Here is a 25,216-nt window from a genome sequence, read left to right as displayed (position 1 = left end):
ATTGATACAAAATTTTTATGAAATCTGACAGAATTTCCTTTTTCTAATAATTTTTTAACAGACAATAAGTTGTGAGATAACCCCTTTACAAGTAGTGCTTCTAATTTTATAGGTATGTTATTACATTTTAAATTTAAAATCCCTTTTTTATTCGAAAACAAACATTGGCCATTAGCGACATAAATTTTAATTTTAGTTTGTAAATATTCAATGTTTGACATGTACTTTTCATAACTATCAATGACTAAATTTTGAGATGCCCCTGAATCAATAATAAACTTAATGTCCTCATCATACAAATCAACAGATAATACCTCTTCACTAGCAACAAAAGAAAATGGATTTCTCTCACTCATAGTACTTGTTCCTTGTTGGAGTGCGGTGTCCCTTGATGATCCCCTCGATTGTCCTCTCACGTTACCTCTGGAGTTGCCTCGGTTAAAGCCTCTGCCGTTGCCTCGATTGAAGTCTCTATTGTTACTCCCGTTGAAATATCTACCGTTGCCTTGCTTGCCTCGATGCTGTCCTCTCATTACATGTCCAGCTCTGCACTGTATAGCTTTGTGACCAGTTTTACCACATTTAAAGCAACTGAGGAAGCTGTATGCATCCTGTGATTCCACTGAATTATTTTGACTTTTTAGTTCTGCATCTAACAATTTGCTTTTGACATACTCTGTTGTTAGTTCCACATTAGTAGTTTCTAAGGCGGCAATTGTAGTACTATAGCTGTCAGGCATAGTCAATAGTAAGTGGCACACCTTGTCTTGTTCATTTACTGTGCTTCCAGTTTCTTCTAATTGCCTTATTAACATATCAAAATTGTTGAAGTGGTCGCTCAGTTCAACATTGGGGCCACATTTTAAGGTTAATAATTTCTTCCTGACATATAACGCAGATAATGTACTTTTTCTTTTGAATATTTTTCGTAAGTTTTCGATCATCTCGTTTGCACTCGCAGCGCTTCTGACATATTCCAAGTGTTTGTCTGAGAGGCAGTTAACTATCAAACTTCTAGCTTTTGCGTCTTTCTTTTTGAACTTTTCCGACTTTAATATTTCCTCTGATAAGCCATCTTCAATAGCTTCTTTGCATTCCTTCTCCTCTAGGATGCATGATATTCGAAATATCCATGTGCTGAAGTTGGTTCCAGTAAACTCTGGAAGTAATTTTTTGAAGCGTCGTCCGCCATTTTAGTACCTACCAAGTAATTCCCTTGTAAAATTTTATTGTCCCTCTTGACTTTTTCCTTCATTAATTGCTTCTGAACTCCATAATAGTGGCGGTCGCGCAGTGGAAGCGTATTAGATTTCTTTTGGTAAATAATTAACACAAAAGTACGGGCACCATTTTATTAGCAGAGCACAAAAGTTACAGAGTAAAGTTTTTGACATATTGTCATAGATAATAGATGCAATAATCATACATAGACTAACATAGAGTATTGAACAGATTATGAAGTGGACAAAGTAAATATACTCAACATAAACGAGCAATTCTTGTATATATTTATATTTATTTATTTATAGCAGGCTACATAGGCCCATAGGCAATGAGTTTCTAAAATACTAGAGTAGCAATGTCTTACAAAAGATTCTCAGAAATGCGTAACCACTTTTTTGGTCAAAAGACAATGTCAAGTCATATATTCTTTATGTCATTATGTATGTGAGATATGCCTCCAGGCATCTTCGAAGTGGCAACGCGTTGCTACCGTAAACTTCCAATCTAGTTACGTTAGTAACATAGAATATCATTGCCCATAGGTATATATGTCGCAGGGGGATTGTATATTTAGCCGTATTACATTACGGCTAGCCGTTTTGTAATGCGGCGTGTCGACGTTTAGCCGGATTGTAATTGCGATACGTTCTTCAATAAGGCGGCCCACGTTTAGCCGCATCGTACTCCTTCGTAAGTTATAGGGTGACCATGATTGCAAAATAAAACAATGCTGCAATAGGTGGCCTATACTTCATTAAATTTTGGTAAGCACTCACAGAATAAGCAAAAAATTCTGGATTTATCTTTTGTTTTATAACGGTCGCCGGCTGCTGCCGCAGCACGCTCGCTTCGCTCGCTCGGCTCCCTCTGTGTTGTGGTCTAAGTTCTAACTTAACCTACTTTTGGACTTTCTGGATTGTGTTTGTTTTTGTTTTGGCGGGGGGCTGGGCCCCCGAGACCCCCTTTCGGGGGGGGAGGGGTCTGCACCCCCCGTCCCCCCGCTTCGGTATCCGTGGTAAGTAGGCCTTAATAAATAAATTAATAATGAAATGAAATAAAATACTGAAATGTTTTCTCTGGCCCAGAATCTCCATAATTTACCCCCCCCTGGCCCAGAACCTGGGTACGCCCATGGCTAGCCGTATTGAATGATGTATAGCGCCGAATACATTTCGGCGGTTTTTTATTCAGCCGCATTCAATCCGGCTAAACGTCGACACGCCGCATTACAAAACGGCGCCGTTTTTTAAAACAGCTAGCCCTAATGTAATACGGCTAAATATACAATCTGCCTGCGACATATATACATAATTGGAATCTCAGAATCAGCTCCAACGATTTTCATGAAATTTAGTATATAGGGGGTTTCGGGGGCGATAAATCGATCTAGCTAGGAATCATTTTTAGAAAATGTAATTTTATTCGTGTTTTATCGAATACCGAGCAAAGCTCGGTCAAATAGCTAGTTATATTAAATTCTAAATATTAAAAATAGTATTTTTAAATTATATATTTTTAATAAATTAAACTTACATATTGTCATAAAATATTTACAAATAAAAAACGGTACAAGGTCCGCTTGTTTTGTCTGACATACTGGAAACAACATAATATAAAAGACAAAGGCAGCGGATGTTGAATAGTTACACTCTGCATATTTTTTTTAATAATACAAGGGCTGCCTTTTAAGTTGTGTAACTTCCCGCGATCGTTGAAAAAAAAATTGGATTTCAATTCAAATGATGATAATCTATAAGATTGTTAGTATTTATTTCAAACAACAAAACTTAAAAGGCTGCCCTCGTTAGAGGGGTTAGGGACTAGGGTACAGGGTGTATCCCTGTTCTTCTCAACTCCCTCTTTTATCAGCACGATCGCGATATTATCGTAACGTGCACTGTGAAACATAATATACACATTTATAGTTGGGCCACATATGTCTGGCTGTCTGATAAGACTGTTGCCCGGGCCTCGTGGATTTTCAAATGAGTCTGCAGGGTGTAGTTTCTTAGGAATTTCTTCGAACAAATATGACAGCTATATTTACGGTCTCCCTCGTGACTGCGTTTGTGCACTTTCAAGCTGCCTTTTTGAGTGAATTTCCGCGCACATATATCACAGGTGAACGGCTGGTCGCCTGTATGAGATCGAGAGTGTCTATTCAAATGTGTCTTCCGTAGAAACTTTTTCGGGCACAATTCACAACTAAACACTTTGTCGCTCGCGTGGATTTGAGCGTGAGCGTTCAAATATCTCTGGTGCGAAAACTTCTCCGAGCACACATCACAACTGTACGGTTTGTTACGTTCCTGTATTCTCGCGCCTCCGTGTAGCCGCCTATGGGATTTCAAAGTAGACTTGAATCGGAACTTCTTGGTACATATATCACAGTTAAACTGCGTTTTCGCCGTATGAACCACTGAATGCCTCTTCAAATTGAGCTTTAGAGTGAATCGTTTGGAACAAATATCACAGCTGAACGGTTTGGTGCCAGTGTGTGTTAACACATGGTTATCTAGAGCACTCTTCTCTATAAATTTCTTTGCACAAACATGACAGACGAACGGTTTATCACCCGTATGAATTCGGATGTGTCGGTTCAGGCTTCCTTTATTTGTGAACTTTTTTGAACAAAAATTGCACACATTATCTTCGCCGGCTTCATATAAACTATTTTCATTGCTTGTTAAATTATTTAATTCTTCACTTCTATGACTTCGGACGTGGCGTTGCAGATCACATTCAAATAAGTATTTCTTTGGACAAATATGGCAGCCGTATGGAAGATCTCCTATATGTATCCTCATATGTCGTTGCAAGCAATGCCTACTTTTGAACTTTCTTGAACAAATGTCGCATCCAAACGGTTTGACGTTGCTATGTATTCGCATATGCCGTAGTAAGTCACTCTTGAATTTGAATTTCTTGTAACAAACGTCACAGCCGCGCGTATGCTTGCTGGACTGTGTTTCGCTAGTGTGGTCTCGCCTTCCGTGGTTTGTATTGTCTAGCTCGTAGTCTTGTTCGGTACCTGAATAAATGTTTAAAAAATTATGTTACCTTGTATGTTTCAAGACACTAAGTTTAGGTGTAATATTAACTTGTATTTTTAGCACAAAACATATAAGAGGAAGAATAAATTTAACGTGTCTGTCTGTATGTATGTGAGTGTTTATGTCTGTCCATGGTATCGTACCATCAAAACGGGTGAACTGATTTTGATCTAGTTTTTTTAAGTTTACAATATTGAGAGTGTTCTACTTTTTACTGCCCCCTCCATTTCTACAAGCGATCTTAAAATTGTTCGCGGCATGCTACAATATAGTAGATGACGGCCGCAACTCAATTGGGCCAAAATTCGTTAATCACGCGGAAAAAAAGGGATAAAAAGTATCCTATCTTCTTTCCCAGGTTTTAAAATATCTACTATCTCCATGCCAAATTACAACGAAATCGGTTAAGCAGTTTAAGCGTGAAGACGTAACAGACAGACAGACACACTTTCACATTTATAATATTAGTATAGATTACATACTTTGGTCTTCAACTCCCTCCACTTCCAGTTTTATTTCTGCCTCCCATTCCTTATCTAAATATGCTGGCTGATCGACTGGGCAAATCGAACTTGTATCCTCAATGGTGCTCTGGCTTCGCTTTAATGACATGGAGTCGTCCACTATGTTTGTTGGTAGCTGTGTATTAACGAGGGGATCTTCAGATTCCACTGACAACCCTTCCACCTCCAGTTCGTACTGAGTATTTTCTGCCTCATGTCTTGACCCTGAAAATGACAAAAAAACGTGTGGCATTCGGGAACTATCGCGTTGAAGCATTTCATAGCATTTTTATCAACTTATGCAATTATAATTCGCACCGTGCCGAAGTCTGCCGAACTGAAACAACGTTAGACGATGCACGGTGCCCATAGAAACAAATCAAGATAGAACGGTGACGCGCGTGTGTTGCTAAGGAAACGATCGTGTCAATTTTTGCTTTGCTTTTAGTAAGAACAAATAACTTACCCGTGGAAAGAAATACCTCCTTTTGACCGATTCATTTTCGTACTTCTGTTTTTACAATTAGACACTGCACAATGAGGCATTTTTGCACAACCGCTCCGGTGTAATAAAGTCGAGACGTGCGCGCTGACTTTCATTCACGTTTAACGAATCTTGCTCACTTGTGCAAGATTGAAACACGCGTATTCCACCCGCTTAGTTCTATCTTGATTTATTTCTGTGACGGTGCCGGTCGGAGTGAGTGTTGTTAGATTTATTTTAGTTACGGAATTTCTTAATTCGGTCGCCGCATTCAAAGCCCGCGATTAAAGCAATGCAAAGGCTAAAAAGTTTGAATCAGACAAGCCAATTAATAACATACAAAATAATCTACCCTAGGTGAGATAGATCTATTATAATAAATTAATCATGGTTTCTGTATATATGAAACTGTAAAAAAGGTATTCTTATAAAAAGTTGAGCCAACATATTCATTGATATGTCTCTCTCTAGACCATAAAGGTAATATACCTAGCGGAATAGAGCAACAATCTCGAGCTGTCAAACGTAACCGAAATTGGTTTCATGTGTGTATAAATATGTGTATGTATACACTTACACAAGCATGATTGAACATGATTTATATGAGATTAAATTGTCAACGTGCGGCACGTGCGGACGGAACGTCAAAAAAAGAGTGCTGCTGTCATGTATCACATGTCTTTTTACCACGCAGTGTTACTGATAGTGACATCTCTCTTGCTCAGGTCTTTGTTTCTCTATTCCGCTAGGTATATTAACTTTATGCTCTAGACTTAGTAGCTGATGACATTATTTATTAATTTTGATCCACTGACCTCCATTATACAAGTACTGTATAATGGAGGTCAGTGTTTTGATCCTAGATAGGACCCACTGTATCAATGTTGAATAAAATTATCAGATACTTATAACCTACCATTTTTATTATTAAATGCTATCTGAAGATCAGACTCCTGTTTGATGCTTGAGGTTTTGTATGTTCTATCAGTTACCTTTGTCTTCGTGGTTGATAATTGTAACAAAGATCCAAATGGTTCAAATTTTACATCCATCTAAAAAAATATCACATTACATGCTAAGCAAAAAATGAGGTTTGAAAAACTAAACATCATTAGTTACCAAATAAGAAAAATAGATTCATAAAAGCTAACCATTTAAAGGTACTAAAGTTTTTTTTATACTGCAAGCAGTTTTAATATTAGAAATTTATTAAACCCTAAAAGCACTTCCATTATGTTACTATTTTATAATAATATCTAAATATTATTTCTTTTCAAACCTTCTTTTGGATTATGTCATCAATCAGGCCTCGTGTCTGCACGGCCAACTGCTGCAACTGTTGACATTGTCGCAGTCTTGTGTGGCAGATGTAGCACACCCAGCATTCCACATCTACAATCTTACAATAAATTATAATTACAGTAATACATTAGTGATGCAAAGCACAACACAGAAGGAAATTGAATTGATAGTATTGTTATAAAAACTAATGTCTGTGTCCATTTGGATTTTTGACGACCTCTGTGGCTCAGTTGGTGAGCTGTTGGTAGATCAAACCGGGGGTCGCGAGTTCGAATCCCGCCGACGGAACAAAAAGTTTTCAAAGTTCCTGGGTCATGGATGTGTATTAAAAATGTGTATCATATAATAAAAATCTTAAATATATGTATAGTATAAAAGTATTAAATATATGTCCGTTGTCTGGTACCCGTAACACAAGTCCTTCATACTTACCACGGGGCCAGACTGACGTGGTGTGAAGCGTCCATAGATATTATATTATATATTTGTGTGTCAGTCTGCCTGTTACCTTTCAATGCCCAAACAGCAGAATCAATCTTGCTGTTTGGTATGGAGATACTTTGAGTCCCGGGAAAGGACATAGAATACTTTTATCCCAGAAAAAGCTTTGGCCCTGATGAGTGACTGCGATTTAAGCAAAGATGCGTATATTAATATACAGCAGGGTGCTAAAAAACTTGGTTGTAACATCTATCCTTCATACAAAGCTATTCAAGTAGCTAAGCAAACATGCTACCCGGAGAGTGACATCAAAATAACAGAAGACTGTGTTGAAGTTACTTTACGATTACTTGACTTTACCTTAGAAAGAGTATTGGATGTGTACAGTGAAGTGTTTTCAAGAGTAGAAACAAAAAGTGTAAAAGTAGTATCTAAGTGGGGTTTCGAAGGTAGTGGGGGGCACAGTATTTACAAACAACAATTCAGTGACTCTAGACTTTACGGAGATTCCAATATTATTTTCAGTCTTTCCACTTTGACCAACTAAACTAACCAACTGCAACTGACCAACTATTTTTCGTTCCCAATTGTGCAGCGTTGTACCCATACAAATATATGATGTCAACCGTACTTTTTGGAAAGCATCTAGCACATCATCAACGCGATTTTGCCGTCCTCTTATATTTAGAATATTAAAGGAAACTGAACAAAATGTTAAGGACATGTTTGATGACGTGCAACGGCAAATAAATAACTTAAGAATCCAAAATTGTGGAAATTAATGGAAAACTTGTCAGTTTTGAATATGTTATGTTGCCAACGATGTTTGATGGGAAAATTATTAATATTTTGACAAGAAATCGATCAACACAGAGTTGCTACATTTGCAAAGCGAAGGCCTCTGATATGAACAAAATAGACCTTTTAAACAAACGGGTATGTGACACCAGTGCCTATAAGTATGGTATCTCCATACTTCATGCGTATATACGAAGCATGGATTTATTATTACATGTTATAAATTAACGTTAAAAAAATGGCAAGTTCGTGGGGATATCGAAAAACATATTGTCAAGAAAAGACAGAAGCAAATAACCACCAAATTCTACGAAGACATGGGTTTAGTGATTGATCTATCGAAACAAGGGGGAGGATCAAGCAATGACGGTAATACTGCCAGATGTTTTTTTTTCATCCCCTGAACAGGTAGCAGAAATAACAGGCCTGGACAGTAATTTGATTAGTCGCTTTTCAATAATCCTTAGCACTCTGGCTAGTGGATATGATATTAAAATTAATGAGTTCCGTAAGTATTGCCTAGATACTGCGAAAATGTATAGTGATGCCTATAATTGGTACGATATGAGTGTAACTGTACATAAAGTTTTGTTACACGGGGCTGACATAGTACAGAGCTTACCTCTCCCAATTGGCACTTTGTCAGAAGACATACAAGAAAGTAGGCAAAAAGATTTCAAAAATTACCGCCTCTTTCACACACGAAAGACTAGTAGAATAAATACCAACACGGATATTTTCCACATGTACTTAATAACATCAGATCCGGTTATAACTAGCTTGAGAAAAAAACCAAAAAAAAAGTCAGTTCCTTTTAGCAAGGATATCACAAATTTTTTTTCAAGTCCACATATTCCCGCCCATCAAGACATAATATTAGATGAGGATGAGAATAATGATGAAGATGGCGATGATTAAAAAAACTTATAAATGTTATAAGTAAGTTTTGTAAATACATAATAGTTACTAAATTTTAATTATTATCTCTACATTTTGTGTTACGATTACATCATTTAGGGTCATTTGTGTATTAATAAATGTTTTTTCTGTGTTTTAATAGTTACTTTTATTTATATGAACACTTATTGCATGAAAAAATTTAACTAATAATTTTGTCCACTTAAATCATACCAAAGGCCGTATGTGAAATGGTACCAATTTAATCAATGTTTTAAATTTCAATTTAAAGAAAAATTTGAATATTTTGAAGCCTATTTATGTTTTATTCTCATTTATAAAGATATAAAGGACTAATTAAAGTCATAAAAAAAATCATGCATATTCCCTATTGTGTGTTCACTGTGACATCATCATCAGTTCAATGGCCTTTGATTAAAAGACCATACCAATTCGTATGCTCTTATTGTCGAAGGCATTTGAAGCCAATCAATCTTTTGGTTTTTAGGTAGCTTGTAGTGATGAATAATACATTGACATATTACAAAATATGTACCAAAATATAAAAATCAAAACTTACCTTAAAATTTGCGAGGTTTTCATAAACATGTTGAAGACTAGTAGTATAAATGTTAATAGTTTTTTTATTTATAGATAGGCATATGGAACAACATATATTTTTTAACATTTTAAAGGCATAAATTGAAAATAAACAAAAAATAATTATTGTACGAAAACAATCTTCCTTCTTCTTTTTTTAATTTTTTTTTTCATTCTCTTCGCAAAACCCACAGAACAATAAAAACAGGCAAAACCAATCAAAAGCGAATCAAAGTGATCATGATTCATAAGCTCGGAGTGGCTCGGACCGGACGTGTCCGAAAAATAATAATTATACAGTCTGTCAAAAAAGTCATGAAATTAAAAAGTGGCAACATCGTAGTGTCATCCCTTTCAAATCAATCTAAGAAAAAAGGGATGACACTACGATGTTGCCACTTTTTAATTTCATGACTTTTTTGACAGACTGTACTAATGGTGCGCTTAAATACGGCCAACTAGAAATAATCTTCTTCTTCTTCTTCCTAGTCATATCCTCATGGCTGAGGGACGTGACCACCAAAATTTGCTTTCTGGGATAGGGCTCTCCACTTCTCTCTATTTTTGGCCTGATGAAATGCCTCCTGGAACGTGCAGTCAGCAGCCTTGACAATTACTAAGAACTAGAAATAAATTGCTCCATATTCCTAGTATATTACTGAAATAACAACCGAAACGCATAGACCATAGTATAGGTCAAAATATATCCATAATACATAGGGGGATATTAGATTATCATATATATTTATTGAATAAACGAACTTACCTTACGTGAAGTTCAATCAAAATTATACGAGGGGTTTGTCCGAAGATATTAGTATACCTTTTTACACTGTAGGTTCACCTCTATTTGTTACCACGTCGTAACATCATTTTAGAGTCAAGAAAAAAATAAAAGTTGTCTCTGGATTTCGATTGTCTCCATATTTTCCCGCCTCTTGTCTCTGATTTTCCGTTTCTCCTGTTACCTGCAACTCTAGAACCTTCATTTAGTTCAGAGCCAAAAATAAAATGACATGTCTTACTCGGGTGTTATCTACCGAAAACCGGGTTGGGTGGGAGTTCCTACAAATATCTTCGGACAAACCCCTCGTATAATTTGGATTGAACTTCACGTAAGGTAAGTTCGTTTAATCAATAATTATACTTCGGGGGTTTGTCCTCGATATTAGTATACCTTTTTACACTGTAGATGTTTAGAGATCAAACAAGATATGTCATTTTATTTATGCTTTATTTTCATACATATTAATCAAAGAAAGAAAAAAATCTTATTTGTAGGTACATAATTTGTCTTATGTGTCTGTCATAAATGACATAGCAAAATTATTTGAATCACCTTCAATAATAGGTCTATTAAACACTTGACCGTTATTTGAAGCATAATAATTGAGATAGGCACTTCCATTTCCGCAGATTTTACCTCCTTTCTTTCCTGAATGTTGGTAGCTCTGTCAACCTTGGCGCCATCATCGAGCAGGTAGAGGGAGAATTCCCGCTCGACTATGATCATTGGCGTTTTGTTTTCCGCACCGCACAGTCGTGCTCAGAAGTCATTACGTATTATACCTCCTTATTATATAACTCCCAGTTATATAATTTAAGTATAAAGTGAAATAATTTCAGTGTTGTGTTTTTACCGTTTTTCAAGGTTTTGGTAATTCACGTAAGTTATATTTTTATACATTTTTTCTTTAGAAAAGATGAACATTTCATATTAATAACGATTTTATCGTTCGTATCGTTACTTTAATAACGAATATAAATTTAAATACTACATTTAAATTTTTAAATATTAATTTTCTAGTTAAGTTCTTGTGTTTGTGTTCTTTCCTAGGTTAAGGTAGCTATTAATAATGAATAACGAATGTGAATTTGTTCATGATTCGGTAGTGACACCAGCTAACGTTAGATTTGAAACTACCCACTAATGTGGTTAATAAAAAAGGCCTTGTTCTCGTGCAAGGTCATCTAGTAGTAGTAGTTGAACAAATGATTCGAGCTCGTCATCGACTTCTACTTCACACAGCAAACGTAAATCGAGGCGCCGCCGCCACAAAAAGGGGGGGAGCAAATACAGACAGCGCTATAACCACCCTTTAGCTAAATTAACTCAAGAGGTTAATGAACTTAACAAAAAGGTTAATTATTTTTACGAAAACCGATCTATTTTTCAAGGTCATGTAATTCTATCGACGATAATGTCAGTCGGGAATTGTATAGCAAATCAAATGAAAATGAAACGACCGTTAGCAATTCTTTATAACCGAATCTTGTTTTTGAAATTGAAACAAAACTTAAAGAAACGTCCGTTACGAAAACTTCTCTTTTGGAGGTTTTGGCTATATTAAATAAATATAATAATAATGAATAGTCAGAAGTTCATTATTCTGAAGATTAAGAATTTTATAATCATATACTAGTTTTTGTTGATTTAGAGGTCAATGATGAGCTTAAATATTTAAATTAAAAAAAAAAAAAACCTCACGTGCACAAATCATACGCGGCATTATTATATTGCGTACTTATGCAGCGCGGAGCATTGAAATCTGCTCTTAAGAAATTGTTACAATGGTCACACGCTTCAAGCTTCACCCCTGAAGGTTAAATGAAACCGTTAAGGATTTGTATCACAACGTCAGAATTACTTCAATTAATTTGTGGTCTGAGCTGGGCTTTGAGATCTATGAAGTTTTCAAATGAGACGCAATGCAATTATCAATTTTGTTCATGACCCAGTTCTGGCAATAATTTTATCTAAGTTAATTCCGAGTTGCTGGTGTCACTACTCGAAAAGACTGAGGGAGCTCGCAAAACCTTTGTTGCGAATAGTCAGAATAATGTTGCTGCCGCTGCGCAAGCGGGTTCTAGAGCAACAGATTGACTCGCCGCCCCCCGCAGGGGCAGGCTAAGAGTTATATATCCGCGCAGGGTATGTCTCATGGATGTTGTGCTAGCTCGCACATTTCCCATGCTCACCAGTCTGCGTAAGGCTATTCTTACAATCGTCCCCCGCAGGGACAAACAATAAATTTTGAACCACGGTCAATGCCTAGCAATGCACGAAGTTCTTTTCACTCGAGAGCTTAGCCTACCCCCGCAGAGGCAGACTAAGAATTATATACCCGCGTAGGGTATGTCTCATGGATGTTGTGCTAGCTCGCACATTTCCCATGATCACCAGCCTGCGCAAGGCTGTTCATACAATCGTACCCCACGGGGACAAAGAAATAATTTTGAACCACGGTCAATGCCTGGCAATGCACGAAGTTCCTTTCACTCGAGAGGAGCTCGATTGGACAACTGAGGGAACTTCCACGGCAAAAGTACCCGTGAATATGCCGCTTCTCTTTCGGATCTCGGGAATCTCGGGGATCACGGGAATGCCAAAAAACGTAAGTACTGACAATCAAAAATTCAGAGCGGGTCAAACTTTGAAGTTTTACCGCCGTTTCTCGTTCGCAGCGCCTAGATGCTCCAGGTTATTATTATAAAGATTCTAAAAGGGTACCGCATACCATTCATAGAGAAACCACCTCGGTTCATTCCAAAATTAAACCAAAATCATTTTTCTACCACAGTCGGAAGATATGTATCTCCAAATTCGACAAATGATATTCCAGAGTGTATTAGAAGTTGCCAGCCCCTTGCCAAGTTTTATTTCGACAATGTTTCTGGTCCCTAAGGTCGACGGGTCCTGCCGTCCTATTTTCAATCTTTCCACTCTATTCGGTTATGTTTTGACTCAGCCATTCGGGCTCATAAATATTCAACTAATGACAGTTTCGTTTTGCAACCCGACGATTGGCTTTGCAAAATATGCCTGTCCCAAGCTTATTTTGCCTGGCAGTCGCTCCATCGCACTGACGGCTCCTACGTCTGTATACAAGGGACAGTTGCTGCAAATTACTTGCTTATTGTCCGGTCACCTGCTTCCCTGACCAATTGGGTTAAGCAAAAACCTCAGAGAGCAAGTTCTGCGTATAATCGTTTATTAGGACGATTATCTTATTGCTTATTAAAACAAAATCATCCTACAGAAGCATGTCCACATTTTGCTTCAAAGGATTTACTTACGCCTCAACAAGACCTGGTATTTCTAGGTGTTCGTTGGAACACGTTTACAAAACGAAAAGCTACTTCCAGGCGAGAAAATGTCTAAAATTCATCAAAAGATTTTACCAGTCCTGAGTCCTGACAAAGAGTCTGGTAGATCTAAAGACCTTGCAGAGCATACTCGGTCTCCTGAACTTCGCCAGTTTCATAGTACCGAAGGCTACATTACCGAGCTCTCTTGTCTCTTTTCATAGACTTGGATAAGTCCGCATTTCCGAATCGCTGCTCTCTACCGAGACAAGCGTTACGCTTAGCGACGATCTTCGGTGGTGGTTGCAAAGTCATCATCTATCAACTTCCATTCATTGGGGCCCACCATCGCACTGCTTGGCAACAGATGCGTCGGACCTAGCTTGGGGTGCTCAACTCGACCACCTTTTCTTAACGGGGACATGGTCAGCATAAGAAAATTTCATGCATTACAATCAGAAAGAGCTTCTAGCGCTCTGCTTCTCCGAGGTCAGCAGTCAGCACCAGACTCTCCCTCGCTCGACAGTTCTTTGGCAGAGCGACAATCGAACAGCTATAACCTACATTTGGGACGAAGGTCGCACCAGGTCAGATGCCCTGATGGACATAACCATTCAGATTTTTCGAGTTATTGGATCATTCCCAAATCTGTTAACTTCTTGCACGGAGAAGATCACAAAATGCGGCTTACTTGTGTGAACGTTCTATTTGCTTCCGCCGAAGCTCATGTAGTGACTAATTATGTAACTCTCAACTTGACCGATCAAGCAGGTTTATATCACGATGCCTTTTCTCAGGAGTACCCCCTAGCCTAGGTGTTTAATTAATACCCAAAGTCCTGGCTCACCTAAATCAGGCTCAAAGAATTTATCTCCTAGTGGTTCCACGCTGGAAACGAGTATTTTGGCGGGCAGATCTCAAGTCGAGTGCAATAGCAGCACCGTATACGATTCGCGATCTGGAGAAATACAAAATCAACATTTCAGCGGTCCCTCTTCCAAAAATCAGGAAATGACCCTGGAAGTATAGAAATGTGGGGGTGGTTGTAAAATTGTAAAATTTCTGAGGCTGAGATGATAACCATATAAAATTATTGTTATTATCATGGCGACCTTCTCAAAACTTATAAAGTTGCCTGGTATAGATGGTTATCCTGGTGTAAGTTTCACAGATGTGATGCTATGATGCTCACAAGCCGACGGCCACAGTCCTTGCAAAATTCTTAGCTTATCTATTTTTAATAGATTAAGCTCTCTTATAACACTATTTTCTTACATAAGTAGATATCTTCCTGTCTGATACAGAGATTTCTGGCCCTTTAAGTTCTTACGGTTTGGTAAAACATGTTAAAATCTATTGCATTGAAAAAGCTTGTACAACATAAATTAAAAACTTATTTAAGTCTTATACTGTTGACGCCAGTTGACGCAAGTAATTTATTTGTATTTTCTAGACATACAGATATTTTGCTTTTGTTTTCGTCGGGCAGACGTGTACATGATCTTACACACTGTAAGAATACAGCGGTTTAAAATTCTTAATGTGATTAATTTATTTAGTCATAACTAAAACGAACAGTTCTGATTCTAGGCAATCTAGCTGGAAGATTTTAAGAAATCCCAGTAATAACCAACCTTGCTGTTTACTGGGTTAAATGCTGTAATCACTTTTTTCATCGCAGGCGTAGCGATTAGCGAAGCTAAATGTGCAATTTATTTACGAGTTTGCGAGGAAAACCATCTGCCGCCTTTAGCTGGCGGTATCAAAACTAACTTGTCTGAGACAACTGCACCACCAGGTAACGTCCGCTCAGCTATGGCTGAAAGTTGGAGAGACATTAGACAATGTATCCATTCATGAAATACTTTTGGGGCCGTTATTGAAAATCGGTACAAAAAACTAGTACTTTAATCTAATTCTAACGATTTAAGAAATTATTTTGTTCCTTTAGTTGATTTCATTATGTCCATATCAAAGCTTTTACAAGTTGTATTTTTGATTTGTCAATCAGTTTTTGGTGTAATAATTGTGTAAAAAAGTGTTTGAACACTGGATTTTCTATTCCATCACTCTTATATCACCTATATATTCATTTATAAAGTTTTAGAAGTATTCCCACAAGGATTTACTATTTTTATTTTATATTGTTATATTTTCTTTTCACATTGGCGTCTTACTTTTATTTTGTCACATTGGCGTACATCATCACCAGGCGATAACAAACACGTCTCAATTATTATGCTTCAAATAACGGTCAAGTGTTTAATAGCAGCGTTTTACCCTGAAATAAAACGCTTATTAAATACTTACCTTATTTGAAGCATAACTTTATTTCTGCCTGGTGTAATTTCGACTCAATGATCATAGTCGAGCGGGAATTCTCCCTCTACCTGCTCGATGATGGCGCCAAGGTTGACAGAGCTACCAACATTCAGGAAAGAAAGGAGGTAAAATCTGCGGAAATGGAAGTGCCTATCTCAATTATTATGCTTCAAATAAGGTAAGTATTTAATAAGCGTTTTATTTCAGGGTAAAACGCTGCTATTATAGAAACACGCAAAGGTAGTGGAGCTGCCTGTCCAACCTGCTGTTTGGCGCATAGACTTAATATATACTGTTTAGCGAATAACATCTAAATTTACTCCTCGTTTAAATGCTGATGAAGTTGAAGAGTGACGGGTACTGTGACTAGAGAAAAACGACACATCAACTCCACTATCTTTTAACATATCCTTAATCCACCTAGGTACTTAATGTTTGACTTGACACAGGATTATATGGTTTCCTAAATGAAATAAAAACATTATTACAATTTCTGAAATTAGATGTTTTGTTTATATAAGCCAATAAAGTTTTGGCTGGACATATTTCAGATTTCTCTGGAAAATAAGGCAAATGTAAAATGGGTTGCTTTCTTATGGCTTTTAATATACACGGAGGGAAAGCGTAAAAATAATATTGTGACCAATTCACTGTAAAAGCGTCAATGACAATTGCATCAGGGTCTAATTGCCATGATGCGTAATTTTCACATTTTTTATTTATTCGATTTGCAAATAAATCGATGTCTGGCAGACCAAAAGTTGAAACTATTTGGCGAAACCCAGATGTGTGTTTGTGTTTGTTTTAGGTCAATCAACTCCTGTAAATATGTAATTTTGTAACCATACATTTGTTACTTCACCAGATCTTCACTGCATAGAGCAAAGTCTTTCGAGCCCGGAGCCACTCTTCTTCTTCTTCTTCTTTTGGCGTAAGCCTCCCCATTTAGGAGTTGCCAGCGTCAGAGTTGAGACGAAAAATGTGAACATTTATAACTTACAACGAAAACTGATTGGCATGCAGTGGGCACGGGTGATGACTTCAAGCGACCATGCAAATACAAGATATAATAATAGTGAAACAGAAAAAACCAGAACAAGCAAATATGTACAGCAAAATTTTGTTTCTTAGCCTTTAAAGATACACAGAGTACATAAACATAAATACAATATAAAATATAAATATACCTATCAAATATAAAAGGAAGAGAATTCATAATATTACAACTAGAGCCTAATGTGATTATGAGCAATGAACGACCATAAGATGTCTATAAATGGAGAATATACTAACGATAAAATAGATTTAAGATTAGTGGGACGAGGAATATTAGGAGGAAGATAATCGTACAATGAAAGGTTGTTTTCGCAAACAAAAAATATAATATGGTCTGGAGAGCCTTCATCCAAGGCACATTCACACAATGAGCTATCCCTCACCCTTATTTTAGCTAGAAATACCGGGTTACACGAGTGACCCAGACGTAGCCGACAGATAGTAGAGCAAACAGGCTTATTAGCTTTCAAATATTTAAAAAACCACGGTCGACTAGGTACTGAATCCTGAATTTCAGCGTAAAAACGTCCTTTATTTCTACTCGACTCAGTCCAAATGGTATTCCACTCCAGAGTCAAATGCGACTTGGCCAGAGGAAGAAGATCCTGACAAAAATTTTTGAAATTACTTTAACCACCAGACTTTGCAGCTTCTTTGGCATATAGATCCACACATTCATTTCCTATAATCCCGCTATGACCAGGAATCCAAGCAAGTACAACCTGTATGTTGCTACAATTGCATTTAAACAGTAACAACCCTAATTTTAAAAATTAAACGGAATTTAAATTTACTTCTAAAGGGGTTTGACAAAATCGCTTCCAGGGAACTTTTACAATCGGACATTATAATTGCCTTATTTAGTTTGTGCGATTCCACAAAGGAAATCGCTTCAAAAATTGCTAGAGATTCTGCATTAAAAACCGAAGAAAATGAAGGCAATTTATTATTAAGGACAACATACAATTTTGGAATCCAAACGGCACTACCTACACAAGAAGTATCGGATAATTTGGAAGCGTCCGTAAAAATCAACGTCCAATCTTTAAATTTATCACTTATTACAGAATTAAATTGATTATTAGAAACAGGGGAACCTTTCACTATGGGTAAATTTAAAATAATATTGGGAGAAAATACAAGGGAGGAAAAAGAAGCTTCAAATAGCGGATTAATTGAAAATTGGGCCACAGGACATGGAAGAGAAACTATCTTTTGATAGCTCTTCACAACACAAGGTAAATTTTTATGCGTCCAATAACTGCTGGTTGAAAATTGTGAAAGAGAAAACAGCTTATTAATAAGAGGGTGACGAGACCACTGGTATACCTTAAATATAAACCTGTCCGACAAATACTGTCGGCGTAGGGACAAAGGAGGCTCCTCACATTCCACTTGAAGCGCATTAATAGGGGAAGACTTCATTGCACCTATGATTACCCGTAAACATTTTGCCTGCAGCTTATCACACATTTTTAAACTAGATTTGCTACATGGCTCCAATAAAAAGGACGCATAATCCAAGTGGCTACGAATTAAAGCATTGTACATTAACTTTTGGACGTATGGGTGAGAACCCCACCAAACTCCTGATAATGATCGAAGGATATTTAAATTTCTTTCCGCCTTTTTTAAACAATTATTAATGTGGCTTGTACCAGACAATTTCGAATCCAAATGAAGGCCTAAATATTTAACAGAATCCCTAACTGGAAAAACTTGGTTACTGTAAACTACAGAAATATCCGGGATATACTTAGCTCTCGAGAAAACAACGACAGAGCTTTTTTCTATGGAGATTGAGAGACCATGATTCTCCAGCCAGTCGCTTAAGTAGGACACTGCAGAATTTAGTCGATTACAACCTAGAATAATATCCTTAGAGATAATATATAGAGCCAAATGATCAGCATACTGGAGTATATTACAGACGCAGCTTACAGAGCTTTCAAGGTCACAGGTATAGATATTGTATAGAAGTGGGCTAAGGACAGAACCTTGAGGAAGACCTTTCCAAACATACCTTGGAGGGACGGATATATTCTTATATTGCACATTAACAGTCCTAGACGATAGATAGTTACAAATATAATTAACAATTTTTCTTGATACACCTAATCTGAGTAATTTATGTCTAAGAACGGGGAGGAGAACATTATCATAAGCTGACTGTATGTCTAGAAATACACCCACCACTGCCTCATTTTTAGAAAATGCCAAACGGACATCGGTCACAAAAGTTACCAGACAGTCTGCAGTACTTAAGTTTTTCCGAAAGCGAAACTGATTATATGGAAGAATATTTTTACCCTCCACTTCAGGTTTGCACGAGATTTGTTCGGTAGCCCAGAGTCACCAAATCGGGAGATTAACTGGATGAGGGTATTGATGAGGGAGTCAATAAAGTTGTCGTTCGGTGAAATGTCAGTACTTGAGGGATATGCACACCCATTTGGCAACTGAGAAGCGGGTTCGTTTATGATATTTCTGTGAGCCTGGTGGTCATAACCAGGAACCACAGGGGTAGGTGTATGGCGGGGAGTATATACAGTTTTCCTGTATGAGGTTGTGACAGGAGATTTGGATTGGGATCTGGATTGCAGGCTAGGGTAAGCAGGGGTAATATAGGAGGGAGAGGTCTTGGCAGAGTCGGCGAAGGAGCGTCTCACATGGGGAAATCGAGCCGAAGCTTCCATGTATGGGATACTCTCCTGCGACATAACAATCTTTATCTCTTTTTGGCGAGCATGTTCGGGGCAAGATGGGCTATTGGCAGTATGAGATCCTCCACAAAGCAGACAAGTTGGATTAGTAACCTCACAAGTTTCTGCTTCATGTGACTGGCTACATTTGTAACAACGAGGGTTTGATCGGCACTGGGCTTTAACGTGCCCGAAACGACAACATTTATTACATTGAATGATCGGGAGTACATAGGTTTCAACAGGTAATGAAGTGAAATAGCAATAAACATGTGGTGGGAGTTTTTGTCCTGAAAAAGTCAGGACAACAGATCGGGTTGGGGACCATGAGGATTGTTGCTGGTCATTGGAATTTTTCCGATTTAGTCTCCGGGCTTTCATAACTTCTCCGTAACCTGATGGGACTCTTAAGTTATTAACTAGTTCCTCCATGGACCACTCCACGGGAACATCACGAACAATACCCATACGGGAAATGCTGAATAATGGGATTGAGACTACATACCCAGCCCTGGTAACAACTGGAAGGTTTAAAAAGGCATTGGCATTTTCTGCAGTGTCGAATTCAATTGATACTCTATTGCGTCCAATTTTTTTAATCCCATCCATCTTAATATTCGAAACGTTATTTTTATATAAGAACTGACCGAACTCCATTGGTCTCAGTGGTGTTCCAGATTCAGTCTCTGTTTTTGAGACATGAACAACGAATGGAGCGACATCATTGGCTGTATATAGTTTTTTGTTTTCGAAATCGGGACAAACATAATTCATTTGAATAGATGGTGTTGAATGAGAATTGTCTGTTACCCTTTTAGAAGAAGTGTTTGTGCTGTCGGGGTTAGCCCGTTTTCTGGAACTAACAGGTACTTCTAGTTGTTTGTCGAGACTTGGCCCGCCACCCGGGTCGGGCGGTTCCGCGTCCATGCCGGCTACACTAGATTAAACACGTATTACGCTACAGAAACGACACTTACACCAAGACAATCACAATATTACACACCTACAACCAATAAAAGAACTTCAACAGTGAAAAAATACACTAAACAAAGTGAAAAATGTAAAAAATTATCGAATCCACAAAAACACTTGTTTAGGCACTCGACCGAAAAAGCAGAGCTATTGCAACCTTATTCCCAGGCTTAATCTTTTAATGCCATCTGTCACAATTTTTTTGATATTATTTTTAAATAGAAATTGTCCGAAATTTATATGTGAAATTAAAAAAAACCACCCCAGAAGCATTATTCGGTTCATTCCTTGAAACCTGGACAATAAATGGGCCAACATCGCCTTCAGAATATTTTTTATCAGCCAAAAAGTCTGGATGGTATCAAGGGCGTCGCCAGGGGGGGGGGCAGGGAGGAGGGGCAGCTGCCCCCCCCCCCCCCACTAGAGACTCTAAAAAACGTTGCCAAATATAATGCAAAAGCAACGACCACCATAATATTAAAATCTGGTAATAGATGTAAGGCTCGTAGTACAAGTGAAAAGTTTCATGTGCTGTCGACTTTACCTACAATTCATACCTACTTTTCTCATTTATAGAGAGTGAGTAAAGAATGAATTGTAGACTGTAGTAGGTAAAGTCAACTTGCCCCCCCCTGCGCCATCGGCTGGCGACGCCCTTGGATGGTATAAGCTGTATCAAAGGATTTACCAATGTATTTCTTTTGGAGTTAATTGGAATACTGTCCACATTTGGTCTTTTTCTAACAATAGACGCGTCCGAACTCGTGCTGGACATATCCAATGATAAGATATCCCCACCACCAGGATCCGGCGGATCAACATCCATAATTGACTAACTATTAAATAAAATACACTAAACTAAATACTATCCTATGTATATTAAGCTAAAAATTAATAATAACTAACTAAAGCAGGGAAAGAAACAACTAAACCAGAATAAACACAACGTAACCTCAAAACCTTGTATCATACATTCGAGGACGCAGCTTGAAGTCCGAGCCACTCTAACATTGGCAATTCACCGAGTCGGCCATTTTTAAAAGAGGAAGAAGAAGACATTGACACAGTAGCCGCGTTCGTTTCGTTTTTTTGCAGTTTGGCAGCTGACTGTCAACTTCATAATTATTGAGTGTCATGTTCAATAAAATACTCTGACTCTGACAGAAATTGTTAGTATTTTATTAAACATGACACTCAATTATGAAGTTGACAGTCAGCAGCCAAACTGCGAAAAAATGAAACGAACACGGCTAGTTTCATTCTTGAATTTTTTTTTTAATTACCACTTGACCAGTACCTCATCCATGAGTTACATATTCTTCTTTCTATTTCCTTCGAATATTGGTCTGTTGTTGATATTATTTGTCCTAAATGTACTCATCAACATACTCCACAGGTTACTCTCCGTATGTTTATTTTTTTCTTTTATTAATTAAAATAAAATTTTAGCTCAAATGGATTTCTAAGTGTTGGACTAGTTGTTTCTTTAATGTAAATATCTTCGAACAAATGTCACAACTAAATTGTTTCTCACCTGTATAACGCCTCATGTGTTTAGTCAAATTGTCTTTATGTGAAAATTTCTTTGAGCATATGTTACAACTATATGGTTTCTCACCTGTATGTACTCTTGTGTGTCTATTTAAGTGGGTTTTCCTTGAAAATTTCTTTGAACATATGTCACAACTAAATGGTTTCTCTCCTGTATGAACTCTAGTGTGTACAGTCAAATCTTGTTTTGAAGAAAATTTATTTAGACAAATGTCACAACTAAATGGTTTCTCGCCAGTATGAACTCTAGTGTGTAAATTCAAAGTGCTTTTCCTTGAAAATTTATTTGAACATATATCACAACTAAATGGTTTCTCTCCTGTATGAACTCTAGTGTGTACAGTCAAATCTTGTTTTGTAGAAAATTTATTTGGACAAATGTCACAGCCATATGGTTTCTCGCCTGTATGAACTCTAGTGTGGGCAGTCAAATAGTATTTACTTAAAAATTTCTTTGGACAGACATCACAGCTAAATTTTTTTTCGCCGGTATGTATTCTTATGTGTACAGTCAAATCGCTTTTCTGTGAAAATTTCTTCGAACATATGTCACAACTAAATGGTTTCTCACCTATATGATACCTTTTGTGTATGGTTAAATATCTTTTAATTGAAAATTTCTTTGAACAAACATCACAGCTGTATGGTTTCTCGCCTATATGCGCTCTTGTATGTACCGTCAAATCGCTTTTTGTACAAAAATTTTTTGAACATATGTCACAGCTAAATAATTTATTGCCTTTATTATATCTTTTGTGTTTAGTCAAAGTGCTCTTTCTTGGAAACTTCTTCCAACAAATGTCACAACTAAATGGTCTCTCGCCTGTATGAACTCTAGTGTGTTCAGTCAATTTGCTCTTTGAACAAAAATTCTTGGTACAAAATTCACAGCTAAATAATTTCTCGGCTTTATGATATCTTGTGTGTGTGGTCAAAGTGCTCTTACTTGAAAACTTCTTCGAACAAATGTCACAACTGAATGGCTTCTCGCCAGTATGAACACTCATGTGTGCAATCAAAACTTGTTTACTTGAAAAGTTTTTTGAACATGTGTCACAGCTAAATGAGCATGTATGAGTTTGCATGTGCCTCAGTAAATGGCTTCTTGTTGAATAGTTCTTCAAACAAACATCACAGGTGTGGGGAGTCTTGCTGGACTGTGCTGCGCTGGCATGGCCTCGCCCCTCGCAGTCATCTGTGTTGGGTCGCTCGTCCTCGTGTTTGATACCTGAACAAATATTCTCATCTGATAATATATACCTATCCATGTGAAATAAAATAAAAAAAATAAAAAGATGCCCTTTTTTCTTTCATATAATTATTTCAATGATTTAATTAATTAGTTCAATTCACATAATTAATGTAGTCATCAGTATAGACTATAGACAATGATAACTGTGTCTTGTCCGTGTGTCAAACAATTGAAACAGTGCTGGGTGTTATGGTTGTAGTTTACAAGAATGTAAAAAAACGCTACCCAAAAGACAATACACAATTATTATAGTCATATAAATTTCCTAAAAATCATTAATGGCATGTATTGCTAAAGGTGTCTTTAGAATTAAAATGATCTGTACTTTTTAATAAATTTTGACTAGGGATAATCATAAACCCCGATATACGCAAATTTCAGTTAACGCGTTTTTTTCCAGAACATATGCCTCGCGAAAAGCGGGGTATTACTGTGCATACATTTACCTCCCGTCTGACTCCCACAGTTCTTAGGATCTTCTACAACCAGGTGTGTTGTTGGACTTTGGTGGACATGTTTGTTAATATAACTTTGACTTAGTCGCACTATGACTACTCTAGGAACCTTTTGTTTTTGCTGTGTATAGACACTATCCACAACCTGTGAGCCTTGCGTGGGTCCATCAATTGCATTTTTGGATTCAATGATGGTTTCTCCCTCCTCTCCGTAATCAATACTGTTTTCTACTATTTCAATCTTATCAGTATCTAAAATTTGCCAAAATGTAAGTGAATCAGCAGACTCTACATCCTACTACTACTTAATGATAAAGTATGTGACGACAGATGGATGGATGTTTAACTCTCGTGCAAAAACTAGAGATTTTGATGATTAAAAAATATAGGTAAGTGATGAATACAAAAGTAAAAGATATAGCATGTGTTTTACTTCCCTCCCCCTCACCCACCTAACAAAGTCAGGTATAAATATACTCACACTCAGAATTCTCAATGTCAGGTTTTATAGTCACATCATCAGGTTCCAAGCGTCTCTCCTGAACATCAAATTCCAGAGGTTCCTTTTTTGTTAGCACAACATGGTACGGTATAGTTTCATTTTCAATATTCTGTATGACGAGGCAGACTAAAGTTTTTGGTGACTGTAAAAATAATATTCAATAGCAATTTTAAGTGAATTAAAAATATATATATACATCAACTTAAAATAATAAGGTACCTGACTACTGCTTGTTACTTCGTTCTGAAGGTTGGCAACTTGTCGTAGTCTCGCACAACATATGTAGCATAGATAACATAACTCTGCTTTCGCCTGTTCGGAAATAATGACAAAATAGATAAAGTCTAATATGAAGTTAGGATTGCTAATAATAATTTTATTCATTACTCTCATGCAGTATGAGAGTAGGTAATTAATAAATGAAAGTAATGCCTGGAAAATGTGTAAAAGTCATGCTACGCATTTTCCAGGCAATTGTCTTATTTAAATAGCATTAGATAAAACAAGATGTAGCCCATGACTGCGTGATATTGTGGGAGCCGTACATGGTTAAAAGTAGCAGTTACAGTAATATATCGTGGTTAAAAGTAGCAGTTACAGTAATATATCGTATTTCGATCATCAGAATGAATCAAAACTTCTGGTAGGTATCGATATATCGAGCGAAAAAACCCGTAAGTGTGGGGTTTGATGCCACGTACGGTAGACGAACTTCCGATGATAACTTTTTACTATTTCGGATTGAAAAATGAAACGTATCCGAAATAGTAAAAAGTACAAAGGACTTTTGATTGATCCGGATTTTACTGTATTTGTCACAATCTACAGTTATGAAATTGAAAAATAAGTATAACCTCAAATTCAGCTAGTTTCTCATAAACATTTTGCAGATGTGTACCGTAAATGTTGATAGTTCTTTTATTTAAAGTTAAGCATATAGAGCAGCAAGTTTTTTGTAACATAATGTGGGAGGTATCTAAATGTTATTTTATTTCAATAATTCTAAACTCTGGTAA

General features: G+C 37.1%; 3 protein-coding genes across 10 annotated transcripts in view; 1 reads left to right on the top strand and 2 right to left on the bottom strand.

Annotated features, from left to right (window-relative positions):
• Positions 1-25,216, bottom strand: part of LOC121738205 (gastrula zinc finger protein XlCGF57.1-like) — a 106,712-nt gene that overhangs the window by 41,339 nt on the left and 40,157 nt on the right. The window lies entirely within an intron of this gene.
• Positions 1-25,216, top strand: part of LOC121738200 (zinc finger protein 260-like) — a 190,336-nt gene that overhangs the window by 131,600 nt on the left and 33,520 nt on the right. The gene's annotated exons all lie outside the window — the stretch shown is intronic.
• On the bottom strand, positions 2,934-25,199 carry LOC121738204 (gastrula zinc finger protein XlCGF57.1-like). 7 transcript variants are annotated; one of them, XM_042130124.1, is made up of 7 exons: positions 25,055-25,199; positions 24,420-24,512; positions 24,180-24,342; positions 6,544-6,656; positions 6,181-6,316; positions 4,760-5,005; positions 2,934-4,255 (listed from the first exon to the last, which is right to left on the bottom strand). In XM_042130124.1, the coding sequence occupies exons 1-7, from the start codon at positions 25,160-25,162 to the stop codon at positions 3,144-3,146; spliced, it is 1,971 nt and encodes a 656-aa protein (XP_041986058.1). In that variant the 5' UTR covers positions 25,163-25,199; the 3' UTR covers positions 2,934-3,143. The 7 variants fall into 7 exon arrangements, with proteins under 7 accessions (XP_041986058.1, XP_041986061.1, XP_041986065.1 ...); XM_042130127.1 differs by lacking the exons at positions 2,934-4,255; positions 4,760-5,005; positions 6,181-6,316; positions 6,544-6,656 and adding exons at positions 21,686-22,410; positions 22,495-23,219; positions 23,684-23,950; XM_042130131.1 differs by lacking the exons at positions 2,934-4,255; positions 4,760-5,005; positions 6,181-6,316; positions 6,544-6,656 and adding exons at positions 21,686-22,158; positions 22,495-23,219; positions 23,684-23,950.

Source organism: Aricia agestis, chromosome 22, assembly GCF_905147365.1.
Source record: "Aricia agestis chromosome 22, ilAriAges1.1, whole genome shotgun sequence".
NCBI lineage: Eukaryota > Metazoa > Arthropoda > Insecta > Lepidoptera > Lycaenidae > Aricia > Aricia agestis.
This window is presented reverse-complemented; position numbering and strand designations above follow the sequence as displayed.

Excerpts from the sequence above, each read along its gene's own strand:
- LOC121738204 (XM_042130124.1), bottom strand. The coding sequence starts at position 25,162 with ATGTTACAAAAAACTTGCTGCTCTATATGCTTAACTTTAAATAAAAGA. Across the intron at positions 24,513-25,054 it reads AGAAACTAGCTGAATTTGAG|GCGAAAGCAGAGTTATGTTA; the intron begins GTTATACTTATT and ends ATTTCCGAACAG. Across the intron at positions 6,657-24,179 it reads TGACATTGAGAATTCTGAGT|ATGTGGAATGCTGGGTGTGC; the intron begins GTGAGTATATTT and ends GTAAGATTGTAG.